At 30.1% G+C, this 25,498-nt stretch overlaps 1 protein-coding gene across 4 annotated transcripts in view; it reads right to left on the minus strand.

Moving 5' to 3' along the window:
- Window positions 1-25,498, minus strand: part of LOC118198196 (uncharacterized) — a 156,030-nt gene that overhangs the window by 37,308 nt on the left and 93,224 nt on the right. For all 4 annotated transcript variants that reach the window (XM_085818631.1, XM_085818630.1, XM_085818629.1 and 1 more), the window contains 5 exons: window positions 23,436-23,508; window positions 14,132-14,362; window positions 12,940-13,033; window positions 9,635-9,784; window positions 4,828-4,915 (listed from right to left, as the gene is read on the minus strand). In XM_085818631.1, the coding sequence (XP_085674757.1) occupies window positions 4,828-4,915; window positions 9,635-9,784; window positions 12,940-13,033; window positions 14,132-14,362; window positions 23,436-23,508 (636 nt within the window). The remainder of the gene's footprint in view (window positions 1-4,827; window positions 4,916-9,634; window positions 9,785-12,939; window positions 13,034-14,131; window positions 14,363-23,435; window positions 23,509-25,498) is intronic.

The raw sequence follows: 25,498 nt of genomic DNA on the forward strand, positions 1-25,498 counted from the left end.
AAAAAAAAGTTCAATATCTTATGTTTAATGTGCAACAAAATATTATAGTACTATATTTTTCAATCATCAATTCTCAAAGAAAAAGGAAATATTACTTAGAACATTATCAGAAAATAATTAACTCTTATTTTCAAAACTGGAATTTTTATTATTTGATTCATGTATAGGCTAATGTATATGCTAGACATTCAATTACGAGCATCTTGTATAACATGGTTTGTACTCATGTATCTTCACATATAATTTGGGTTCTGATCAGAGCTTTACATCATATTTCTATCAAAATATATATTTAACATTTGTACTAGATCATTCCAAATCTCAAACTTAAGTACAAGTTTGAGAAAAAAATAACTGCAGGTTATTTATTATGTACAGGATGCAACATGCTATTTTCTACCAATTTTATTTACTTTTGAACAATATTTTGTGCTTTCCAGAACACTTCAGCACATATTCGTATATTTTTAACACCATTTTGCAGGAAAATAAAATAAATACTTTCAAAATTTCAGAACAGGTCAAACACCAGTGGTACATACGGCCACAACAAGAACTTTGCTATGACCCAATGGTGGATCACAAGGCCCCAAAAACAAAACTACCATGGTCCACTGGTGGGTCATGTAGCACTTAAGATGTTAAATGATGCTGATATGAGATTTTAACATACTCTGATTTTTTTCCAAAATAGCTGTTTTTTTTTTTCCCCCCTCTTTTTCTTTTTAATGATTTGGAGTAACAGAACCGTAAGAAGTAAAAAGTGATTATTCATGAATGAAAAATGATTTTTCAACTGAATAATTTGATAATAAGTTATGACTAAAAAGATCAAAACAATTTTTTAAAAAATAGCTTTAATTTAAAACTCATAAAATAATAATTGATTTAAAAGCAAAAAAATATTATATAATTTAATGGGAACATGAGATTAAATAATTCTCCACAAAATTTATCTATAATTTTATATTGGGAATAATATAAGTGAGGGCGATTAAATAATAAAATCTTATAATCAAATTGCATTGTAAAAAGTATAAAACATTAGCATCATTAATTTATCAAGAGCAACCCATGCTTATTCATGACATAAAATTGTAGATGGCTTTTAATAAAGAGAATTATATAATCTCATTCCCATTAAATTATTTTATAAATTATCTTTCTAGTTTTAGTTCATTAATTACTTTATGAATTTTAAATAAAAGTTTATTTTATAAAAACTTTATTTATAAGGTATTTCTCCCACTTCCCTAACGTGCCTTCGTGGTGTAATGGTTCTGCATGCTGGGCCGGTATTCTAGAGGTCTGTGGTTCGATTCACGGCGAAGGTTGTTGCTAATTTTTCATCTTGCTTGCTTGTAAAAAATCCTAATGACTCTACAAGTGGTGCCCAAACTAAAAGGGTGTGGATGATATCAACCATGACTCTACATATTTATTTTTTAATTTAATCTTAACTTATGAAAGAACAATATTTTCTTTTGTAATAATACTCATATCTCTGTCAAAACAACTAAATTTCATGAATCAGTCAGCCTAAGACAGCCTTGTAACAATAATCAGAGGAACCTAACTTACTAAAACGTGTTCACTTACTCTTGGTTAATCCAAAGTTAGAAAATCACCATAAAGTGCTTTTAATATTCATCTGTTAGGTTGAGCTTCTTGTTTCGAACTCTAACATTCCTTGTCATTCAAATTTGGCTTAAATCTTTTATTGCTAAATGCAGTCACTTACTTTGAGGTCAGAATTTTAGGGCATTAAAAACTGACCAAGACTTGTTCTTTCAAATTTGTTCTAACAGAACAGTGATGGCACCATAGGTTGCATGTTAAGTACCATTTTGTAATTCCCTAAAAATGCAACAGTTTAAAATCATATTAAAAATGTATTGTAGCATACAAATGTGATTAAACTATGCCTTTTTTTTAATGTATCAGCTTAATTTGTGAATCAGTGAGGGGAAAAAAACACCTCAAAAGCTAGACTTGTGTTATGCGCATATACTATGTTAAAAAAAAAATCTGTTTAATTTCATTGGCAATATAAAATGGCAGTTTGTTTTTACTTTTCAGGAAAAAGGAGATACTATTTGTACACTATAGTTTGATTGAATAACATAGTGAGATACCAAATGAAGTACATCCACTATGTCTCATTCCTTAAAACATAATAATAAAAAGAAGCCAGATACAAAGGCTATAGCAGTAGTTGCCAAAACACAGAAAGATAAAAAAAATTATGAAACTGCCACAAAGTATAACCTGCATATATATATTTTTTCATATAATTCTATGGTAAAAATAGTGTAGTCCATGATTTCAAAATGAACCTTACTCCAGCTTGTAGTTTATCATCAAACTGAAAATATTATGTTTAAATGCATTGAAAATTATAGCTAAAAAGGCCCCTGCTCTGAACAGAGGTATTAAACATAACTGTTGAATTTGATATCAAGTGACTTGTGAAAATAATATGTGTGGTCACTATAGGTTAAACAGCTTTTATACTTGCAATCGAATCAATTTGAAAAAGCCGGAACTGGACTTAAAACCAAGGAGATTTAACCATAGATCTATTCCTAGTTTAGGACCTAACATATGAAAGCCACATATGTGACGACCTCTTTTCAGTCTCTGCAACAAAACAGCTGGAATTATGATGATGCAAATTTTTAAAATGATCCATCTAGGCCAACGTTTCAGCAGTTTGACAAAAATGTTACATTCGTAACATTTGGTGTGATGGGTTAAAACTAGAAATGTAATTTTCTGCTTTATTAACACCGGAATAGTTTCTTAAATGAATAACAAATATAGATATTAGTCGCAATAAGTTTAGAAAGTACTGGCAACTAAAAAATGAATGAATTAATTAATATAAATAAATAAAAAGCTGGATACGTCTCTGTTTTAGCTATTTTTCTTCAAAAGAATTATGCTGCTGCTAAAGCAAGTCGAGTCCAATGACTAAAGAGCTCAAACCTGATCCTTTACATTGGTATAACACATTAACTTGTAAATAAAATGCAAGCAAAGAAGCAGTATTAATCAATTTAAGCAAAATCAAAAGAACAAAAGATCTTCAGAGGATGAGTTCGAAAGCAGCAACCTAATTACATCAAAAGATGAAAGATTCAAATTACAGTAAGACATACTGAAGAAACATAAATCAATGTCAAGATAGAAGCAAAAGAAGGAGTACTTAAGGCTTTATAACAAACTAGTTGAATAAAGTATCAGTGATTCACAATCAGAAGCATCAACCAGAAAAATCATTAGACTCACTAATTTCTCTGAAAATTCTCCATGAAAAATACTGTTTAAAATTTATTTAAATTAAAATAATAAAACTAAGTCACAGCCACTAGTGAGTTATGTTTGCAACAAGGTTTATAGCTTGTCATGACCAAATCACATTTCTTAGCATCACATATCTATGATAATAAAAAATTAAATAACATATATACATACACACAATAACACTGATCTACGTCATCTTTAATATGAGACATAGTTTATTTCCATATCACACTTTATATTACTGAATTATTTTCACTATGCTGATTAATGCTCATTCCCACAGGCTATCAAATGACCTATATTACACTGATTTAGCCTTTCTACTCAAAATACAGGGGGGGAAAAGAAAAGAAAAATGTCTCATTTTTAGATTGACTGAATGTATATTTAGTATTGAGAATTATTTTCTAATGTATAGGCCCTGCCTTTTTTGTTTTTAATTCTGCAGAGACTCTGAGATTATTTCAGTGAGTCTACAAATAAACATTTTTCAACAGCCATGCTAGCAGGAATGTAAACAGCATTCCAACAAAATAAATCATTGCTAAATATTCTAACTTGACTCCATTTACTTCTGACTTACACAAATATTTTAATTTCAAGCTCAAATTCTGTATTATTTGATACACATTGCATTCTAAGAAATACAAAAGTACTAAACTGTGAAGTAATAAATACATACATCTTGATGTTAAATATAATGATGGCTCTAAGAAAAGGCATTTTTTTGCTTAACTTCATGCATAAAAAAAGGTGCATATATTTTAATTCTAAGCAATATAAGAACAATATATCTTAAATATATAAAAAGCAGAATTAGGAGGCTCATTGATTATTTTACAGAACTAAAATATATAGTATATGAAGATGGTGAAGCATAGAGAAGGTTACCTGCCTTGGAATGGGCACTTGAGAAAACAAGCTATGTTTGTTTACACATGATGATCATGCAAGAATGCCAGTGCAATTACAGAAACAGGCTTAACTACAAATTAATATTGTAACAAGTAGATTCTACTGTTTATAAATTTATGTTTCAAATAACTACTTAAAATTTAAAAATTAATATTTAAATAGGAAGATAGCTAAGAATTATGTACAGAAGTACATAATATATGCATTAGAAAAGCCTTCTATTGATCATAATAATGCTTCAAATGTACATTATCACCAAGAGGAAATATATTATCAATTACATCTGCTATCTCTCTCTCTCTATATATATAAATAAAACTAAAATTAACATTAAAATTATTACAAAATCAATTTATCGTTTTTAGATCATTTGATTTGTTAAGAGTAAACAAATATAAAAGATAAATTAAAGATCTTGGCCTATGCCAAGTGGCAATACCATTTAAGAACTGGCTATCTGTGAAAACGTGAAATTGTTTCATGGAATGGCAGCAACTGCCACGATAACACAGATCACAATATATTGTAGCATAATGGTACAAATACTTTGGAAGGCTCTGCTAATGATGTTTTAAATGCCAATAAGTTTATCTCATTAATACTTACTTCCCAGTTTCACTTCTTTTGAGCATGTTAAGGGATGATAAGGTTGACACGACATCAAAAAATGTCATACCAGTAGCTTTACATATACCTAAAATAAAAATTTATAAACAAAAATTAACCTTCTTTAAAATGAAAATATTATTTATATTTGCATGCAAAATAATTCAAAATGGAAAAGATGCTGTTATTCTTGACTATTAGACAAAAATCTAAATGAAAACTTTTCTTTGGGTGCTAAGTAAAAGTTTCATTACATGATACACCATCAAGACCATACTTCCACTTGGATTATCATTTCAGTTTATTACACATATAAGCAGCTAACCATTTAAGAATACAAGATGGAATTTCCAGTTTGCATTTAGATAGTAGTGCAACTATTAAACATTCACATTTCCCCAATGTAAAATTGTAATTCATTTAAAACACCTAAAAAAGCTGACTTTCAGTATTCACTATTTGCAGCTCTGCAGTTTCTGTTCAGGATTCTTACCATTACAAAAATTATAAATGGAATAAATTTGCTATTAGATTTATAAAAGTACCAGTATACAATATGCTTGGGCCTGGGTTCGAGTCCCAAGGAAGGAATGGATGTTTGTGAGTATACAGCATCTGTTCAGCATGGGGGCATTCTAAATATGCGGCAGCTGAAAGTCCTCTCGAGAGGTTGGTGAGAAAACCACCAGATTATTCCTTTAGGTGTCCTTCCTCAAAATTGGGGCGGAACTGCACAGTAAGTGCAGAGGAACTATACATGTACAACTAACAATGAAATTATGGTGCCCTGCCCACGTATACCTCTACTTATATAATATTCAAATACTACTTATGCTACATACCATATCCACCAGTCTTTATCTGGCCTTTATTTTCACAACCGTTGACCTTGGACATACTTTTACAATTACAAAAATGTTTTAAATTAATGCAAATATTCACATTTTGGGATTTTCATAAGAAAAAATAAAAGTTACAAAAGCAGGCTTGTTATTTGGCCTGATCTCTACATTAGCTTTTAGCCTGATCTCTAACCAAGATATTTTTTTTTGGGGGGGGGGCTGATCGTTACACTCATATTAGGATACTTATATGCTCTATACATTATCAAAGACCTTATTATTGACTTTTGCAATTATAAATTCTCTACAAATAACAAATACAATAAATATTACTGCACAATCAATTTCCTTCATCCAAACTATGATCATATTCAGTTTAGCAAAATTTTCAGAAAAAGTCAACAACTTTTTCCAACTGCTAAAGTACATATCTCACCAGCTTTCAAGTATCAAATACCTCTTAGTAAATTGCTAATTAACCACCATGAATTAGCTTCTACAGCCCACTGATACTGCAAAGAGCTTCAATACAAAGATAACAAATTATTACAGGCAAACATATTATTACAGGCAATTTAGCCATAGTTCAAAACCAACTTTTAAGAAATTTAATGGAAAAAGGTACCAAATTTAGACCAGTACTAAAACTTAACAAGCATCACAGTTTTAAAAGTCTCGTAAAAAATCTAGACGAATTTATAGTTAAAACTAGTTACAAATTAAATATTCCAAATTCTACCTTTATGGCTTGGAAACAAAGTATTAGAAGAATTCAAGCAAAGAATTCGAAGGATTAAATTTAATAGCAATTTACTGTGGAATATTTATTCTCATTCCTCTATTGCAAGATTTGAAACAAAAGTTCGTAATAACCAAAATTGACAAAGCCAATAATAATTTTAGCATAATGTGAAAACTTTTTTATGTCTCATTAATTAATACTGAACTGAATAATGCCATTACTTACAAACTCACCAATATACAAGAAAATGTTATTGCAAAAAAACTAAAAGCATTTCATAAGAAACTGCAAATTTCACAACCATCTAACTACAATAGATTAGCAATCTATATGCTCTCCCAAAATTTCATAAATCAACACTCAAATTTAGATTTATTGCTAATGGTACAAATAATTATAAAAAGAATATAGATTACATATTTGCAATTAAACTTAAAAAATCTATAATTTAATCCAACAACTCATTAACAAAAAACACAACTATAGTTGGATTATTTATAATATTGCTCCAGTTCTCAGCAGATTTAAAAGTTTAGAAATCAAGAACATTAACTGCTATGACTTTATACTTCTCTACCATTAGAAGAAATTTTTACTAGTTTAATGCAACTCCCACAACTTTTTCCTGACATACTTGACATCCTTTGTATTGAAAGATGGAATACTTATCTGAATTGTGCATTATTTAATAACTACATTAAATTCAATAATAAGATATTTTAGCAAGTGAGAGGAATTCCTATGGGAGCAAACGGTTCTACACAAATTTGTAACCTATTTCTTTTTACTTATGAATATAAATTCCAGCTTAAGTTTAAATAAGAATTAATTTAAGCTATTTGCACATACATTTAGATACATAGATGATATTATAACTTTCAATAATAATTCTGCTTTTGAGCAATTCAAAATTTACCCAAATAGTTTAACACTTAATAAAACGAATACAAATCAAGATACTATTAAATACCTAGACCTGCTAATTATTAAACACAGCAAAATTAAATTATATGATAAAAGAAGGAATTTCCATTTTCATACTATTAAACTAATTAATTGGAACTCTAATATCTCTAGAAAAGTAATAGAAAACATGTGTCATAGCCAAATAATCAGAATTAAAAAACATATGTACTGAAATAGAAGATTTAAAGGAAGAAATAATAAAGCTAATTAATGTTCAAGTTGATAACCAAGTACCACCAAAATTTATTAATTTATATATTAAAAAGGCAGGCATTAACTTTACTTTATAATTTTTTGGCTCTTTATGGTATGATAACATTATCTTACACCTTAGCTGGAGGGTAATGGAGGATATTAAGGAATTATCTTGTAAATTTTTATTGTAAATAAATTTGTAAATATGTATATTTAATCAATACTGGATTCTTTCCTTTTACTAATAAAGGGCCAACTCTTTTCAAAAGTCTCAATTATAGCCTGAATTGAGTGAAGATTTTAATCTTCTTATAATTTTCCAGACTTTAACCAGTATTTAGTAAAGTTTTGATATACCAGTTGGAATCAAGTTTATTAAAACTTTCAATATTTTCTTTCTGTAAATTTTAATCAACATTTTTTAAGGAATTTTTGGGAAATTTCTAGGAGATTTATGAAAAATTTCAAGGAAATTTCTGGGAATTTTCTTTTTTAACTTACATTTTCTTTTAATATATTAAAAAAATTTTAAGTAATTCAATTTATTAAATAAAATTTTTTAAGGAATTCATTTCAAAATTTAAATTTTACTTGAAAAAATTGGGGGAATTTTTTAAGACATTTTTTAAATTAAATTTTTTAAAAACTTTAAACATTTTAGTTTTACTTAATTACTTTTAAATATTACTTTTTAATTTGCAATTTCACTAAAAAATTTTTTACTTACGTTATTTGCATTATTTACACAATTTTGCAACACACATTTAACATTACAAACTAGTTTACATTTATTAATTCACGATAATCACTTAACTCTACTTTACTTCAATTTGCACTCTTTTTATGATATTTGCAGAGCAAACTTACATCTCTTGACTGGCTCAGCTACTAAACTCCCTACCATATATAGTTGCTCAGTTAAAATTAAAATTTAATTACATACTTTTAGGATATTCCTTGATTTTTGCTATATTTATATTATTTAAATATTTTAAAATTAAAGTTTACAAAATTAAAAAATTTTTTTTAACAAAACAAAGATGGCACTCAACTTTACTTACATAAGCGCCATCTATAATTTGCAGAACACACTTACATCACTTAGGAAATACTTTTGCAGACCCCAACGCTAATATGGTAGGTAAGTTAGAATTAAAACTTACTATTTAAGTATTTTTTATGTAGTATTTAAGTATTTTCTAGATATGTAATTATATTTTTAAGTATAATATTATATTTAAGTATTTTCTAGATATGTAATTATTTTTTAAGTATATTTAATTTGTTTTTATAAATGAATTAGTTCTTTTTAGTTTCTTTTTGGTTTACATAAATTTTGTCTAGCTCCTTTTTCAGTGATATGTATATTCGTGTCTGCTATCTGAATTTAAATGATATTGTAGATTAGTTCGAAAATTAAATCTTTTATATGTTTATACATTTTTTTAATTATTTTAACTTTAAATTTTCTTTTTTATGTATATAAATTTTTTTAAAATTAAATAATTTAATTTTTATTTAAATTCAATTTATTCTTTTGAAACAATTATATACATATGCTATATAAATATATTTAAAAATTTAAATTTAAATTATTAAGAAGTGCATTTATTACTTTCAAATCACTTGATTCATTAAAGATTAATGGAATTTGAAAGATAAAGATAAATACATGCTGAGAAGAATTGTTTCTGGACATGGTGTGTGGGTGTATATAATTATTTAATTAGGGCAAAGCACATTACAATTATTTTCCTAATAACAGGAAAGCCTTTGTAAATGACATACTAGCTTGCACTACTGTTACATATTGAAAAAACCATGAAAATAATCAGACTGCCAGCCTGTTTGCATTTATTTGAATCTAGGTCAAACTATCGAAATTAAAAAATTTTATCCACTCACTAATTGATGGGCTCATATTTATTTTAAGATCAGCTGAAATACTGATATTAATAATTAAGAATTCTAAAATGAGAAAATAAACATAGCATAAGTCAAATAACACTTTAAATTTTTAATAATCTCAGCATCTAGTATATCCAATAAAGGGAATACATGCTTTTAACGGTTATTTTCTTTCTTCTATCAACTTTTAGTAAATGCTCTATGACAGTAGATTCCCAGTAAGATGTATAGCATATATTTCCAAGCTCAGAAAGAGGTTTTTCTGGAGTACCACACCTTCCTTCCTTCCTTGACAGGAGGTAACCTTTGAATGTAAAGAAATAAAAGTAAAGTTGTATTTAGTTCACTCTAAAAACTTACAAAAAATGAAAAGTATGAAATAATAATTTTAAAAATATTTTTTTGATAAGTACATATATTACTGAGTTAGAAATACACTTATTGTACGTTATGTTATCACGTCAAGGGAAAAAACATAAATTATTTAGATACTTTTTCAAATGGGGAAGGAAGGGTGAAGTCTGCAAAAATTACAGCAATAACGTTTATAATAATAATATAATACGAGTTTTAACATCACAAATTTTTAGTTCAATTGCCAGAAATGAAGCTTCCCTAATGAATAATCAATCTGCTTATATCAGGCTCAGTCAAACAGTACATATAATATACAAAAACATGAAGCACTTTATTTCCAAAAATTGCACATCATATCAACTTTTTTATGCTGAGGGACCTATGTATAATTTAACAAACCTATGTGTAATTTAATAATAATAATTAAATATTTTAATAAACCTATGTGTAATTTTCTTTATAAAATAACAATACAGGGTTTATCAGTACAGTGGTGACAAACTTTCAGGAGAGATAGAGTACACCTAGACAATGGGAATCGCATAGAAATGCACGATCAGAAATGCTTTCATGGCATGGTAGTGACGACATAAAAGTCAAGAAAGAAAGTACACAAACAGAGTGAGAAAACATGTTTATTATTCAGAGTGCAACAAAAACAAAATAAAGAGACAACAATCATCCTTAAAGAAGATGTTCGAAATCACGACCAGGACTGTGATGCAGAAACCGTCCGTCATCCATCTTCCATTTGTGATGCAGATCTTCCATGCACCAGAGAAGTAGGACCTGCATTATAATTTCGAAAACCTTCTTTAATGCCGATTGTTCTTTTTGTTCTTATTTGAAGTTTCTGCTGTACTAAACATAATAAAATAAGTTTTGTCTCACTGTTTGTGTCCTTCCTTTTTTGCGTTTTGTGTCATCACTACCGCGACAGGAAAGCATTTTCGACCATGCATTGCTATGAGATTTCCCATCATCTAGATGTACTCTTGTCTCTTCTGAAAGTATCACCATTGTACTGATATACCCTGTACATATTTTAAACTCCTTAAATAAAATTTCAAAGCCAATTCAAATATAATTTATTTACTTTGTAAAGGCTGGATACTGATATCAGTATTACTTCATTTAAATGCAATTAAATTTTATTCAACATAATAATTCAGTTAATACTCATATCTTTGCTTCATCACATACATTAGCTTCCAAAAGTTAAGCATGCAATGGTAAAAATGGAAAAAATAAAGCTTTGATAAATAAAATTAGCAAAAATAAGTTTATCAAAGCTTTATTTAGAGATAAGATTTACAAAGATAAGGCAACAAATGTGCATTATGAATCTGAGGAAGTAAATGTTCAGAGATAGCACATCTGAGGGCATTCCAAATATCTTCAATGGGATTAAGATCAAAGGGACATGGCAGCCACTCTCTTAACGAGAGTTGAGGTTAAGAGAAATGCCCTCAACTCTCTTAACGACATGAGCATATTCATTCATAGAGATAAAATGAGCTTCACAATGGGATATAGACCTTCATCCTGATACCGAGTAGACATCACAAAACCATCTTTAAAGATATGAAGCTACATGCACAGCCATTTCTGAATATCTGAATTTTTAATAAATCTGAATTTATCAGAATTTTATCTGAATTTTTTCAGCCTGAGTCTTTTCACCTTTGTTCTCTTTATACACCTTATTGATTAGCATCTGATTTCTGGGCAAATTTGAATTTGTCCATTAACAGGACTTTGAACCAATTTGATACGGTCCAAAGAGATGTTAACAACGCCATTTTAATCTTGTCGCTCTAGATTAAGCAGTTAGTGAAACGCAAATACTTCATTCTCAGGAATACAAATTCTTCATGTGAAGCTTTTGGTGCACAGCATTCATAAACACTGTCTTGCCTAATGATGCTGAAAAACCATAGATGTAACAGCACTCATCAATTCTGCTTGGCTTCTGTAGGAATATAATTGATCTTTACTAAGGATGGTAAACCTTTGTCAACCAGGCACAGGTTTCTAAACAACCAATTGACTTGTTGAAATTGTTTTCATATTCAAGAAATTACTAAAGAATCAATCCCAAAAAAGACAGCAACATCTTTGATTAACTGTCCTGCTTTTGCTAGCACCTATTATCTGCCAATTGTATTCTTTCAGCCACACAAACATTAAAGCATAAAAAATTATTCGATGACAGCAGTATATGTTTTTGTATCAGCATTTAAATTGAACTCCTCAAAACCTTCAGAATGCTAGCATTTTTAATGATTGCCTAATTATCATATGCTTGAACAATTGACAATGACTAGCCCTAACATTATAAAGATTTGCATACTTTCCATTTGCATCCACAATGATTTTCAGTCATTCAATTTTGTGATCTTTCAACTGCGCTTTTAAATATAGCTAATTTGCATTTCATGATTAACTTTTGGAAGCCAGTATATATGATGGAAAAAGAAATAAGTCATTTTCAAAAATGAAACATGAGTCTTTAGTATAATTTATTTTCAGAATATAAATTATATCAGTAAAGTTTCAAAATGTTTTATCGTTCAAGAAACCAGCAAAGCCATTAAAAAATGTACAAAATTATCACATACAAAATATTTTTTTTATAATAAAGAACAAAATACTAACATCCAAAAGGAATATATTTTTTTAACTAATTTCTTTCTTTGCTATAATAATAGGATATATTGAGTGAAAAATCACTGCATTTTTTTACTACCGCAAAATAGAGAAATATCAAAACACCATCTTCTCTTTGAAATGCGGCAAGTTTTATATGTTATGCCCTAGCAATGTTAAATTACAGCAAGTTTTTATGGCAAATATAAACCACAAAATTTAAATAAATATGCAATTAAACTGTATCACAATAATACAAAAAAGGACACATAGTCTTCGTTATTTCACAAATACGGCTCGTAAATAAAATTACAATTTAGCATCAATGAACAAAAAAATTATACTGATTCATATGAAAAATACTGAAACAGAAAACTAAAACTGATCAAACAATAAAGATAACACAGACTGAAATTAAAAATCACTAAAACCAGCCAAAAAGACAATACTTACTAAAATCAATTAGGAAACGGCCGTAGCCTTTGCATTGATACTGAGGCATCACCAAAATGCATGAGACATTATACCTTTGTTGACGAAATCTTTCCTAAAAATTAAAAGTATCATTATTAATTTTACTTAGCAAATAATAAAGATTTTTAATAATAATCTTATTGTTACTTATTATTTTTCAAAATTCTCCTAAAAGTACAAAACAAACAATTTTTGGTACTCGCATATTATCCAGTTCAGCACTATTAAGCATCAGCATGGTATAACAACAAACTGTTGGTATGCAAACAGTGATGGACTATCACCAATAGCGCGATAAACAGTGTAATCTGGATACCCAGCAAAGGATTTAATTGTGCAAGTCGCTTTTTCTTTTGCTCACTCCTTCAGGAAAGGACAGTGATATGACACTCTCTATGATAAAACTCTTGTTCGATATGTATTTGGAATGCTAACAAATCTTAATCTATTTTCATGTATTAATAAAATGTGTTTGTGATCTTTCAATTTCTGTCTACAACATCTTTTTTGGATTAAAAGTGTAAATTGACTATGACTACCCTGATGCTACACTGGATACAAGGTAAGAGGAATCATTTTGCTCTCTATGTTTGTTAATTTTGTTATGAAATAACGAGGCTACAAAAATGTTTTACAACAAAAACTTATAATATCTGTGCTTTCATTTGATGAAACCCTCATTGATTCTCTATAAGCTACATCTTGTTTTTATGAAAAAGGATATCAATCCACTGCTGTATGATTTTTACTTGCATTTTGGGGGAATGACCTGCGTTTTACATAACAGAAAGCATTTGAATTATTTTTGAAGTTATGGGAATCCTAACATTAAAATAGACTGGAAAAATTAATAGTGGGAAGTTTGTACTCGTAGCATTCTAAACAGAACTTTTGGTAAAATTAGAAAGGTTAACAACAGTAGAAATCAATGAAATATCTTTTATAAAGCATAAAAAAGAAGTCAGACAAATATTGACTGTTTATTTAATAAAGAGGCTTCAGTTCCTTCAGAACTTCACAAGAATGACTGGTGCAACTTTGACGATATCTCCGCCAACTTTTGCTGTTAACAGGCTAATAAGTAAGACCTCAATTTTTATTAAGTTTCAATATTATACTAACCACAGAAAACTATAACAAGAAAATACAGACATAAAGTAAAAATACTTACCTTAGAAAAATAACCAACCAAATGGCATCCCTTTTGGTCATTCTTGGTTAAAATATAGAATAAAAAAGATTCTACATCATAAAACATTGTTTTCTGATCTAAAAACAATTTTGCCAATAAGCACAAATTTTGACAGTAAGTCTTATTTGTTACACCATCAACTTCAAAAATGCTGATGTCTCCTTTACGATATATTTCATCTGCTGGTGGATGCCTGAGAAGACATTTTGCCTGCAGAAAGAAAAATATTAATCTAATTTGATATGAACTACATAACAACTAGTTGGAAGATGAGATGAAATATTTATGTATTAAAAAGATACAAAACAAGCAACATGAATATAAATTTATTAAAATTAATATGTTTCACAAGTTTAAATCATCAGCTTAAATTTAGTGAACTTCTGACATCAAAATAATTATTATTAATATTAGTGAGGACAAGTATTATTAATATTAGTGAGGACAATTTTAAAACCTTTATTTAATAAGTAAATTTTTTCAGCATAATTACTATACAATAGTTGCTCTAGGTCATCACTATGTTAGTTTTTTTAAAAGAAGCATGTTCTATTCAGTGATAATACTGAAATCTTTATCATTGGAATAGATTAAAGGTTTTATTTTACTTTTGCTTATGAAATAAAGCTAAGGTTATAACTTCAGTTGACATCAAGAAAAGTCAATCCCCCCCCGGGTTTTTATCTTATAATAATTCGTTGTCAATTAATACAAGAACAAAAAGTAAAAACAGAATTTAATTTAATGTAACCATAAAAATTTCCTACAAATTACTATCTTTATACATGAAGTAGTATAAAAAATATAAATGAAAACCCTCACTCTTGGGAGGGAAGGATCAGTATACTTATTTTAAGAATTAATTCATGCTTTTAAATGAGTAGAGCTTAAAATTTATTTCATAATGAAAATATATTGCTACCTTCAAAATAGCCTCACTCTTTTTTTTCCAGTTTTCTCTTATAACACGAATAAATAAGGGCCTAGTTTTCTTTGAAAATTTCTCCACACAGCATAACTTAACAGATAAACAAGAATAATGAATTTTTATATTCACAATTGTTTCTCCATCTTCTGGTAGCAATTACTTTATTTGCTATTATAGTTTACAGAAAGTTTTGGATTGTAGGTAACATCCATCTAATGTTGATGACACAGCTATTTCGGAAACTAAACAATGAAACCTTTCTAACATAAACCAAAACCTTCCTTTTTGGTGGGTTACCATACTGGATAAATGCACACTTCCTTTGTATCTCTGTTGCTGCTTGGAAACCATTTCATTTCGCTGTGCAGTCTTCCTATCGTAACAGCATTAAAAAATGTCAATATTCTGGAAATAGGCACGATTAAAGTGCCCAGTGAATTGTGGCCAATTATGTGAATTTAAATAAAAATGGAAATTTATCTGCCTTACAAAGGTTCCTGTTCATTATAGATTAGCATTCTACACAATCAGAATCAGGGCTGCGGAGTTGGTTGGGAAAATGACGGACTCCGACTCCATATACAGTACAAAGTCTGTAATCCGGACGTCCATAATCCGTACCGCAAAGCTACAAACTTTATGCACATGCATAAATGCACAACGCATTTACGCACACACATTTAATGTATAACGGACGGTATAAGCTATGCTAAAATTATCTAAGGCATTTCAATTAACGTTGCAGATTGCGCTCTTCCTTAATCTTCTAATTGGATCCAGCTTATTATTTTATGCAGACTGTTAGAACAATTTTATAAAAATTAAGCTTGAACTTTAGATTATGTCAAAAAGAGTTTCCAATTCTGGAGCTGCCAATGGATCTACAAAGTGAAAGCATGTTTCCATGTCCATTAAACAAAAACTGGAATTGCTGCAAAAAATGGATAAAGGCCTATCCGTCTCAAAATTAAGCGAGAAGTATGGCATTGGAGAGTCCATTATATATGACACAAGAAAAGGAATTTTTTGTGGAAGCATCTTAAATAACTTACATTGAAAGAAATGTTTAATAAAGTAAACAAATAAATATTAAGCTTCTTCTTCTTCTTTTTTTTTTTTTTTTTTGTAAATTTTGATACTCTTTAGATCATAATTGTTCTTTATTTCAAAAATTATGATTTCATATTTTTAACTGCATATTTTCTGCATGCCATCTTACCAGATTTAAATTGATGATCTATAATCCGGAAAAACCCCTAATCTGGAATCGCCGAAGTCACGACGAGTCCAGATTACGTACTTTGTACTGTATATGTAAACATACACACATGGGTTACAGCTTATTTTTAATATAAAAGTAGTAGTTGTTACAGGGAAAAAAATTCATGGCATAGCAAATTATTTATATTAATTAGCATTTATTAGGAAATGAAAAAACTGGCATTAGTAATTTCTAAGAAACATTATAGCTTCAGCATCTTAGCAGACTAGAATAGACTAATAAACATATGATTTCCTTTGTTAGAGGACCATAGAACCGATTTGATAAACTTCAGAGCTGAGAAGAGTCTTTCCACATTGACTTGAGTAAGAAGAAGAGCTGTTACTTTTAGGGCTACTTCTTTTAACTTTTCAAGATAGATTTTTATAAGTTCTAAAAGAGGTGTCTTGCAAGAGCAATCATATTTCTCTATTTCTTCAAAGGCCGTGTAGAAATCTTATTTGTATTTTTGCATTTTTATATCTAAAGGCTCTTGGTTCTTTATTTTCATTCGTTTTGTCTTAGCCTTTTCAATATTATCCAAATATTTCCCAAAATTTAATTCATCATTAGAAGAGGATGACAGAGACTCAGTTGTAATGTCTGCAATTTGACTGTTCTGATATTTGAATACTTCCATTGTTCTGAGAACAATTTCATTTTTAATGAAAGTTCACACATGGCTTTCTTAATTTGTTCATCATCCAACAAAATTTGGTGTTTTAGATCTACATATATTGAACCCAAGATGATCTCATCGTCTAGCAAACTAGTTTCTCTTTTCTTAATTGAAGAAATGTTTCCTTCTGTTTTCTCCTGTTAATTCTTCAGATTTTTTTTTTTTTTTTTTTGCTATATATGGTGTAGAAAGAAGAGTTTCCTATTCTGCAAGATCATTCCACAATCTTTCTGCAAGTGAAACATTAGGGTTATCTACCTCTTCTAAAAAAGTTCTTAATTCTAATAACATCTATATCATCAAATGTGTATTTATTCATCATACAGCTTGATCAATGTTAAACATAGAAAATGCTGTGGTTCGCAAAACAAATATTTATTACTAAGATATGCAGAGATACACACAGAATTATAATGCAATACAAGCAAGCAGAGACAAGCACAAGCAGGGATAAGTGGTTACAGAGGTCATATATGTAACTTTACAACAGATCCTGGTTTAACAAATTATAAACAAGACATAATAAACAACCAATCAAAAGTAACATACAGAGTGGGATTAAGTTTCAGAATAATTCGGACCTGACCAAAAGCTAATGAATGTATCGGACATGACAGAAAGCTATACTTCTATTTAACCAGTAAGAATGCGATTAGAAATATCTCAACAATCAATAATTGCTCCTTTTCCTGATCGCTTCCTAAGAATGGCATCAATTTTGGGAGTTTGTGCTGCTATTACTGCTTACCTTAATTTACCAATGAGATTTGTAACTAAATGAATCAGTTTAATCAATAATGGCACATATTGCATCCATCCTCCTCCCTTATATTTATTTATTAATATGTCAATAAAATAGAAAATAACCATTTATTAATGTATCACCATTATTAATGTATTATATAGTTCATAAATAAAAATAATAACTCGGTCATTATTTTTTTTTTTTTTTTCAATTGACTTTAATTTCATTTCAAATTCAAACTGTCCAACAAAAACTGGAGTCGGAGTCGACATGTTTTTAGAGACTCCAGCTCAACTCCTTTTACCCCAAAATCTGCCTAACTCAGATTCCAACTCCACAGCCCTGATCAGAATTTGTTTTCTTCAATACGGCAGCTATGTTCTATACCAAACAACATTTGCTGCTATGTCTTTGTCTCTTTTTTATCATATATATATTTGTTTACAAAACTGAAAGCATGACATGCTTTGAGGCCAAAACAAGGTTCATCTCTTTAACAGAGGCACACAATCCCCTTCATGTGCATTCAGCATACTATTTATTAGTGTGAATGTGAGCCCTGTTGTGGAGGTCCTTGTATTCTTCATTTATCAACTGACCACTGGTATTGGAGATTGTTGTTATGGAGTGCAAGAAATTTGCACTTCATCTGCATTTATGTGGACCCCCCCCCAAAAAAAAGCCTAATTTAATGGCAAGTATAAGACCAATTACCTAAGACAGGGTGCTGAAACCAAAAACACATTAGAATCACATTCCTTATTCTAATGCATCATGTCATGCAGCATTCCTTCAAAGCAGGGCTGTGGAGTTGGTAGGGAAAATGACCGACTCCAATTCCTGGAATTTTAATGACTCCGACTCCCTCATATATATATATATATATATGTAAACATATAGGCATGGGTTACAGTACATACAAGGGGAGAGGAGTAAAGCCCATCAAGTTGTATGTATGCCTGTTCATATGTTTTGCCACGAAAGCAGTACACTCAGGGCTAGTGAGTTCGTTTTGTGAAACTAAAAACTTTATCGGGTGAAATGAAGCGTCCTATATATAAACTTTCCTTGTTACCACTGACTGACTAAGACTTTAAAACTACGTCTTTTTTTTTTTTTCGGGGGGGTGGGGAAGCTTTACTGTTATTAATCCAGTGTTGTGTTTCAGATTTAGAGCATGGGTTAACTACAGAATTATGGTAATTTAGCAGTTTCATATTAATTTTTCTATTTCTTTTGCACTCTGGAGAATTGTAAGTATATATTATTTGTAATTTCTTGTGCTAAATATAGTACTATTACCTGAGTTTAAATTTGTTGTTTATGTGCTTGTTATTCTACATGATAAACATTTAATATACTAGTGTAAATCTAAATTAAAAGGTTTGATATTAATGTTATGAACCAATTGCTCATCTGGGCGGAGTATGTTCTGTCCTTAGTACATTAGTCTCTGAAATCAAAAAGATATAGCTGAAATTTTGAACACTGCATGCTGTAAATAGGCAAAACTTTAAATTAAATGAATCTTTCTTTTGCACAATATGTGTAAACGCGCTAGACTACCATTCGCTAAAGAATGACGTGTAGCAAATCTTGACATACCATCTTCTTACATGTGTAGTAAGCTACACCCTTAATTTAAGAAAGAAAAAATCCTCGATAAGTTGTGGATAGCCTGTTTACCATTTACTTTTTTTTAAAAAATATTTTCAGAGGTATGAAAGCAGCTTAAATGAAAAGAGTTAACATCTAAACAAACTACCATTCCCAAAAGAATGACATGTAATAAATTACGACATACCATCTTCTTGCATGTATAAGCCACACCCTTAATTTAAAACACAAAATTCTCGATGATATGTTGTGGATAGCCTGTCTACCATGTACTGTATTTTTATCATTTCATAGGTGTGAAAGCAGTTTAAATTAAAACAGTTGATTACCATACATAAAGACAAAATTTTGATTATCCTTCATAAGAAACATGTTTCTATGCTTAGCTGCAGTTTAAAATATGGATTATAACTAAACTGTTTAACAAACATTTTCCTTGAATGACCTACAACCACAACTATTATAATACTACCAACAAGAATGGATTTTATACTCGGTCATTAAATATGCACAGTGCTGTGTTGCTATATGTTTGTACATACTTATTTCTAATCACTTGCATGTATAAGCCATATTTCTAATTTTCCTCTGCATTTCTATAATAAAAGTTCAACTTATAAATGAGAGAATATGGTATTTGAATTTCTTCTCATATGAACAACTCCAGTTTTCCTCTGTATTTCTGCAATAAATGTGCAGCTTATAAATGAGAGAATATGGTACTCAAATTTCTTCTCATAAGCAAAGACTTCTGCGGTCCAATGAAAAGGTGATTCAAACATTCACAGATAATAAATTTCACTCCACTGTATACACCTTAAAAAAAAGAGAGACAGACAGAGGCAGAAACCCTTCAAGCATTTAAAAAAGATATAAAAAGTATAAATTATAAGCTACAAAGCAACTTCAATGATACCAATTAAGAAAATTTTCAGCAAAAATTTTTAAATGAGGGAACTTAGGTAAAATACAGTAGTGTTCTGGCATTAACAATGAACAAAATGAAAACAGAATTGTACTGATTAGCCACGTACAAAACATAAAACAACTTCTGGTTAACTATGGTATGCAAAAATGCAAGTTAATGTCAACAGTAATAGCTTTTCCATGGCGACTGCCACAGCAAGTGTGATGTGATGCACCAGGGCCATTTGCTGTTCCCAGCTGTCACACATTTGTGCAAGTGTTCTGGAAAGTTTCATAGACCACTAGATGGCATGCTGTGCCCATTACTTTTGAACTGAATAGTTTTATGATCCTGACCTTCAATTTGATCACATTCTGCATAACATTGGTGTCAGCTGTTGCAGGGAAGGAACGTAACATAAACATGCAGTTTGTCGCTTTAACTCCTCAGGTGATATAAACATTCGCATTTCTGATAATGCTTCAAATTCTACCCTTTTTTTAAAATTCTTTTTCTGTTATTACGTAGGGTCTTTTAGAGCTTCTATGCGACTATTATTTATTTTATTAGGCTCTCCCATTCACGCAAGAAAAGAACTTTAGTGTTATCAAGTTGCCCAGATGAGATAGTGGCTAGTGAAGCTGACTGCCATTCAGAAAGACCTGGATTTGAATCCAGAGAAGATGTGAATGCTTGTAAGTCTGTATATACTGTCTATATGGCAGGGGTGCATTCAAGATACAAAGCAAGTCAAAATCCTCTTAAGAGGTTGGTAGTGAAATACCCTCGGACTGCAACCCAGGATGCTTTCCCTTGGAATTCCATCCATGGCAGAAACTTAATTAGCAAGGCCGGGAGATACCTGTTATGGCTGACTGGATGCACAGACATCAACCTTGCTTCAATCTGTACCTGCAGTGCTTTCAGGCACTGAGGTCAAACACCTAACATTAATTGAAGACGAAATACATTTGCAAAGCAACCGAAGAGGCAATGCTTTTTCGCTCATTAAGAGCTTGGTTGTTTGAGGGAGAGAAAAAAAAAAAAAAAAAACTGAACCAACCGTGCTGCAAAATGATAATCAAAGTGCACTTTAGTAAAGAATTAAAGTTATCATTTTGGAATTAAACATACTGACATCTTGATTATCTAAGAGAGTTATTTAATATGGAAGAACTCAGTGTTAAAAACATATATCAGCAGAAACACCAACCAATATTTTTCAAAATAATCTTGGCAATGACAAACATAGGAAATGCATGAATCTATTACATTTGAATATGTTGAGTTAAACTAACACACTGAGTAAAAATTGCTGGAGGAGTAAAGCAACAAAAATATGCATAAAATTTACAAACTTTCAAGACTAGTTTCAAAGCTTTAAATATAGAACCTTAAAAACTAGTCCAGCAAATTCATGAATTTTATGCTAATTTTTGGAGTTTTAACTCCTCCAATAAGGTCTGAATGTTAACTAATGAACATTTTCCTTTATATATTCTTTGCAAGCTTGTAAGGGAGAGTGTCAAAAATTTGCATTCCATATGCATTTGCATGGTGCTGAAAAACTGTATCACCTAGCTAATGCTAATAACAAAGCATAACTTAATGCTAAAACTTAATGCAATGGAATAAAACCTGATGTGTATCACAGCAGCATTTGCTGTTTCACTGTGTCCACCATATACAAATGCATCCAGTTCCAACACTACTAGGCAATCCTTGACGTAAAACATATTATGTTGCTGTTCTATGGATCATTTAGCCAAGACACTGTAAGGCTGACAAAGTTATAATTATTTCCTATTTTCTGAAGTACATGAAGCCAGATACCACTGGTGTAAATCTAACTAGCAGATAATGAGTCAGTAAATGGTCATAGCGAAATCTGTTAATGAAAACTGTTGTTACTGTTACTGCGGGAGTTAAAATGCCACACTTCAGGTGCCACTTGGACCACCCAAAAAGATGCAAGTTTCATCCTCCATCCTCTGGCACAGCATTTTGTACTCAACATCCAAAAAGATGCAAGTTTTATCCTCGGTCATTTGATACTGCATTCCTGCAAATATTGTATTGCCTTGTGAAACTTTCTCTTTTTTGATACTGATTTAATCATTCGAAAAACAAAAAGGAAAAATTATATAATTTAATTAATTCCCAAAGGACACGATTACAGTAAAAAAACATAAATATATGAAAAGCAGTCATGGATAAATAACAGGTAACTATCATAACAATATTTCTTTATAAGACATTTACATTCCAGTAAGATTGCATAGTAATATGAACATTACAATGTTTAAAAAGATATCTTCATTTCTACTCCGCTCTTCTTATTGTTGTCTCTGCTACTCCTTAGGCCTCAAATTACCCACAGATAATTTGAGAAGGTGAACATACAGCTGAATAGAAAAAGTAGACGCCAGTTCATGTTTGCTTTGCTGTGATTGGTTGGTTCATGAATTAAGCTGGCATAAAGGTTAATACTAAGAAGAGAAAGATTTGGTGTGACCTTCACAGGTAGATTGCAAGGGTTTGTTTTCTTGGTACGCTAAAAATAATTATTACGTGGATGGATTCATTTTTAAATTTAGAGAAGCTTTCTCTATGAACGCACTGAGAAAGAGGGGGGGGAATTATGAATTTTTTTATTTTTTATTTTTTTAAATTTTCAGAACCTGGTGCTAAAAAAAGCTAGGGATAAAAATATGTAGTGGAGAAAAGAACGAGGAAATACAGTAGTAATGTAAAAGAGTTCACAGTGTTCCCAAAGGCTGAAGTGTAAGTTAAGTTTCACAGTAACATAAGGGATTGCAATTAAAAATTTAAGTCAAAGCTTATTCGCTGCTTTTTGAAAATTCAACAACTGACAATAGATAGTGCAATGCATAATCATAATACCATGTGCATTATTAAAAGCAAACGATTTACCATCTTAACATTCTCTTAAGAACTTTTTACACTATATCAAAATTCAAACAGAATCATACAATGTATGAAAAACAGAACCATTTGTAAATTACATAACTAGACAATAAATTGAAAATATGTAATTTCTCACAATTTTTTTACTAAATCTGAAAGTTTATACTGCTGTATATTAATACTTTCTATTAATATTAAAAAAAAAATTAACAGCTTACCAAATGCCTCTCAAGAGTCTTCATACTTTTCATAAACTTTAAACAGAATTCACACACATGAAGCTTAGATAACCTAGAATAAGATTTATTAAACAAAGTGCTATTTTAATCCAATTATTTTATTTCTAGAGTATAATTTTATGAGCAGTTATATAACAACCATAATTAATAAACATATATTAGGCTTAAACTGAAAGAGAAAAAAGACAATATTAAAATTTTAAATTAAGCTAACTAAAAAGCACTCTTAATTTAAACTACACTCCCTCCCCAATTGCTTTTCCTCTCTGAAGACCTGTGCCTGATTGCCCTTGAAGGTTTTATTCAAAATCAATGCCAAACTACACTTTTCTTCCCCAAAAAAATATCATGCTATTAATTTATTATATAGTACAAAGTCTGAGATCGGGACTCATCGGGACTTCACCGATTCCGGATTTGGGATTTTTCCGGATATCAGACCATCATTTTAAATCTAATAAGATGGCATGCAGAAATAATAAAATTTAAAATATGAAATCATGATTTATGAAAGAATGAAGCATTAACGATCTAAAAGGCATCAGAATTTGCACGCAGGCACGTACGCACGCACACACACACACACACACACAAAAAAAAAAAAAAAAAAGAGAAAGAGTTTAATAGTTATTTGTTTACTTCATTAAACATTTCTTTCAATGTAAGTTATTTAAGTTCCTTTAATTTTTGTGTTAATACTTTCCCTCTAATTCTATAGACAGTCCAGTTAAAAGTTACAGTTTCTTGTCCAGTTACAAAATATCATATTGTTCAAGTCCTGTAATTGCTGTGTCGAGATTTCTGACTAAATTATCAATCCAAATTGTTTCGTTACCAATAATCTCTGTCACTTTCTTCACAATCGCTAGCGGTATTTTCCGGATCTAGAACCATACTACAGATTTTGCTGCTCATTAATTGATTGATAATTGGGGCATTTTTATCACAATGAAAAACGTCTGCATTATCTTTTTCATTTATTATCACTTCTCCACAATTCTTTATCAAATCTATCAATTGGAAAATTTCACCTTTGGTTTGTGATATCCGAAAACCTTCAAATTCGTCGTTATCATCTTCATTAGTCTCACCATGAAATATAGTCACTGGCCATAATTTATGCCGAAAATTTTTTAAAGCATCTGCAGACACATCCTCCCAGGATCTTCCGATGCTCCATACAGCAGATTTTATGCAAAAACATTTCAAAAATTCTTGAATAGTCTTGCCATTATTCAAGAAATTTAATATGGATTTTAAAAATGCTACTTTATATTTGCATTTCAGCTCTCGCTCTATTCTGATATCTATAGGCTGAATGACAGACGTAAATGGAGGCAAAAACAATGTGGATACATTATCTTTCACTAAAACTTTAAATGAAGTACGAGTCGTACAGTTGTCTACAACCAGAATAATTTTTGTGTCATTAGGTAAACCAACGGAATTTAAATGTTGCCGAGCCTCGGGTATGAAATGATTTTCAAACCACACATTCATTAACCTTTTAACTGTCATGCCCAAAATAATCTCGGGCACAGCACTGATATTTCAAAATGTCATGCCCAAATATTACTTGGGCTAATTTTTTTTTGAGTGCATCATATTGTTATACCCGAATATATATCGTGAGAAGTTTATTTTGGCTTCAGTTCAACAGATGGCAGCATTTGACTGAAGGTTTCAAAGGATAGAGGTTAAAGTTCAAAGTGCGCAGCTTTTTTGACTTTGAGGCAAACATTTCATTTTTGGAATAAAAAAATTGACAATTTATGCACCCAAATCATCAAAATAACTTGACAGTTAAAAGGTTAATGCTTCTGTCATCCATGATTTTATTTGCATGCTATATAAAGGGGAAAGAAACTCTTTACTCCTTTAAATGCTCTATTTTTTCTGATTACGAAAAGCTTGCACTTATGCATCCCTGCAGTATTTGCGCATGCTAAAATTGTTAGTCTCGCTTTGGAATCTTTGACATTAGTTGGAGCCTTTTCTGTAGAGTTTGCCTAAGTATTTTCCAGTACATATTGCTATAAAAG

The sequence above is a fragment of the Stegodyphus dumicola genome, chromosome 6 (genome assembly GCF_044657685.1).
Source record: "Stegodyphus dumicola isolate Sdum_Otavi_A_Nest chromosome 6, ASM4465768v1".
Taxonomy (NCBI): Eukaryota; Metazoa; Arthropoda; class Arachnida; order Araneae; family Eresidae; genus Stegodyphus; species Stegodyphus dumicola.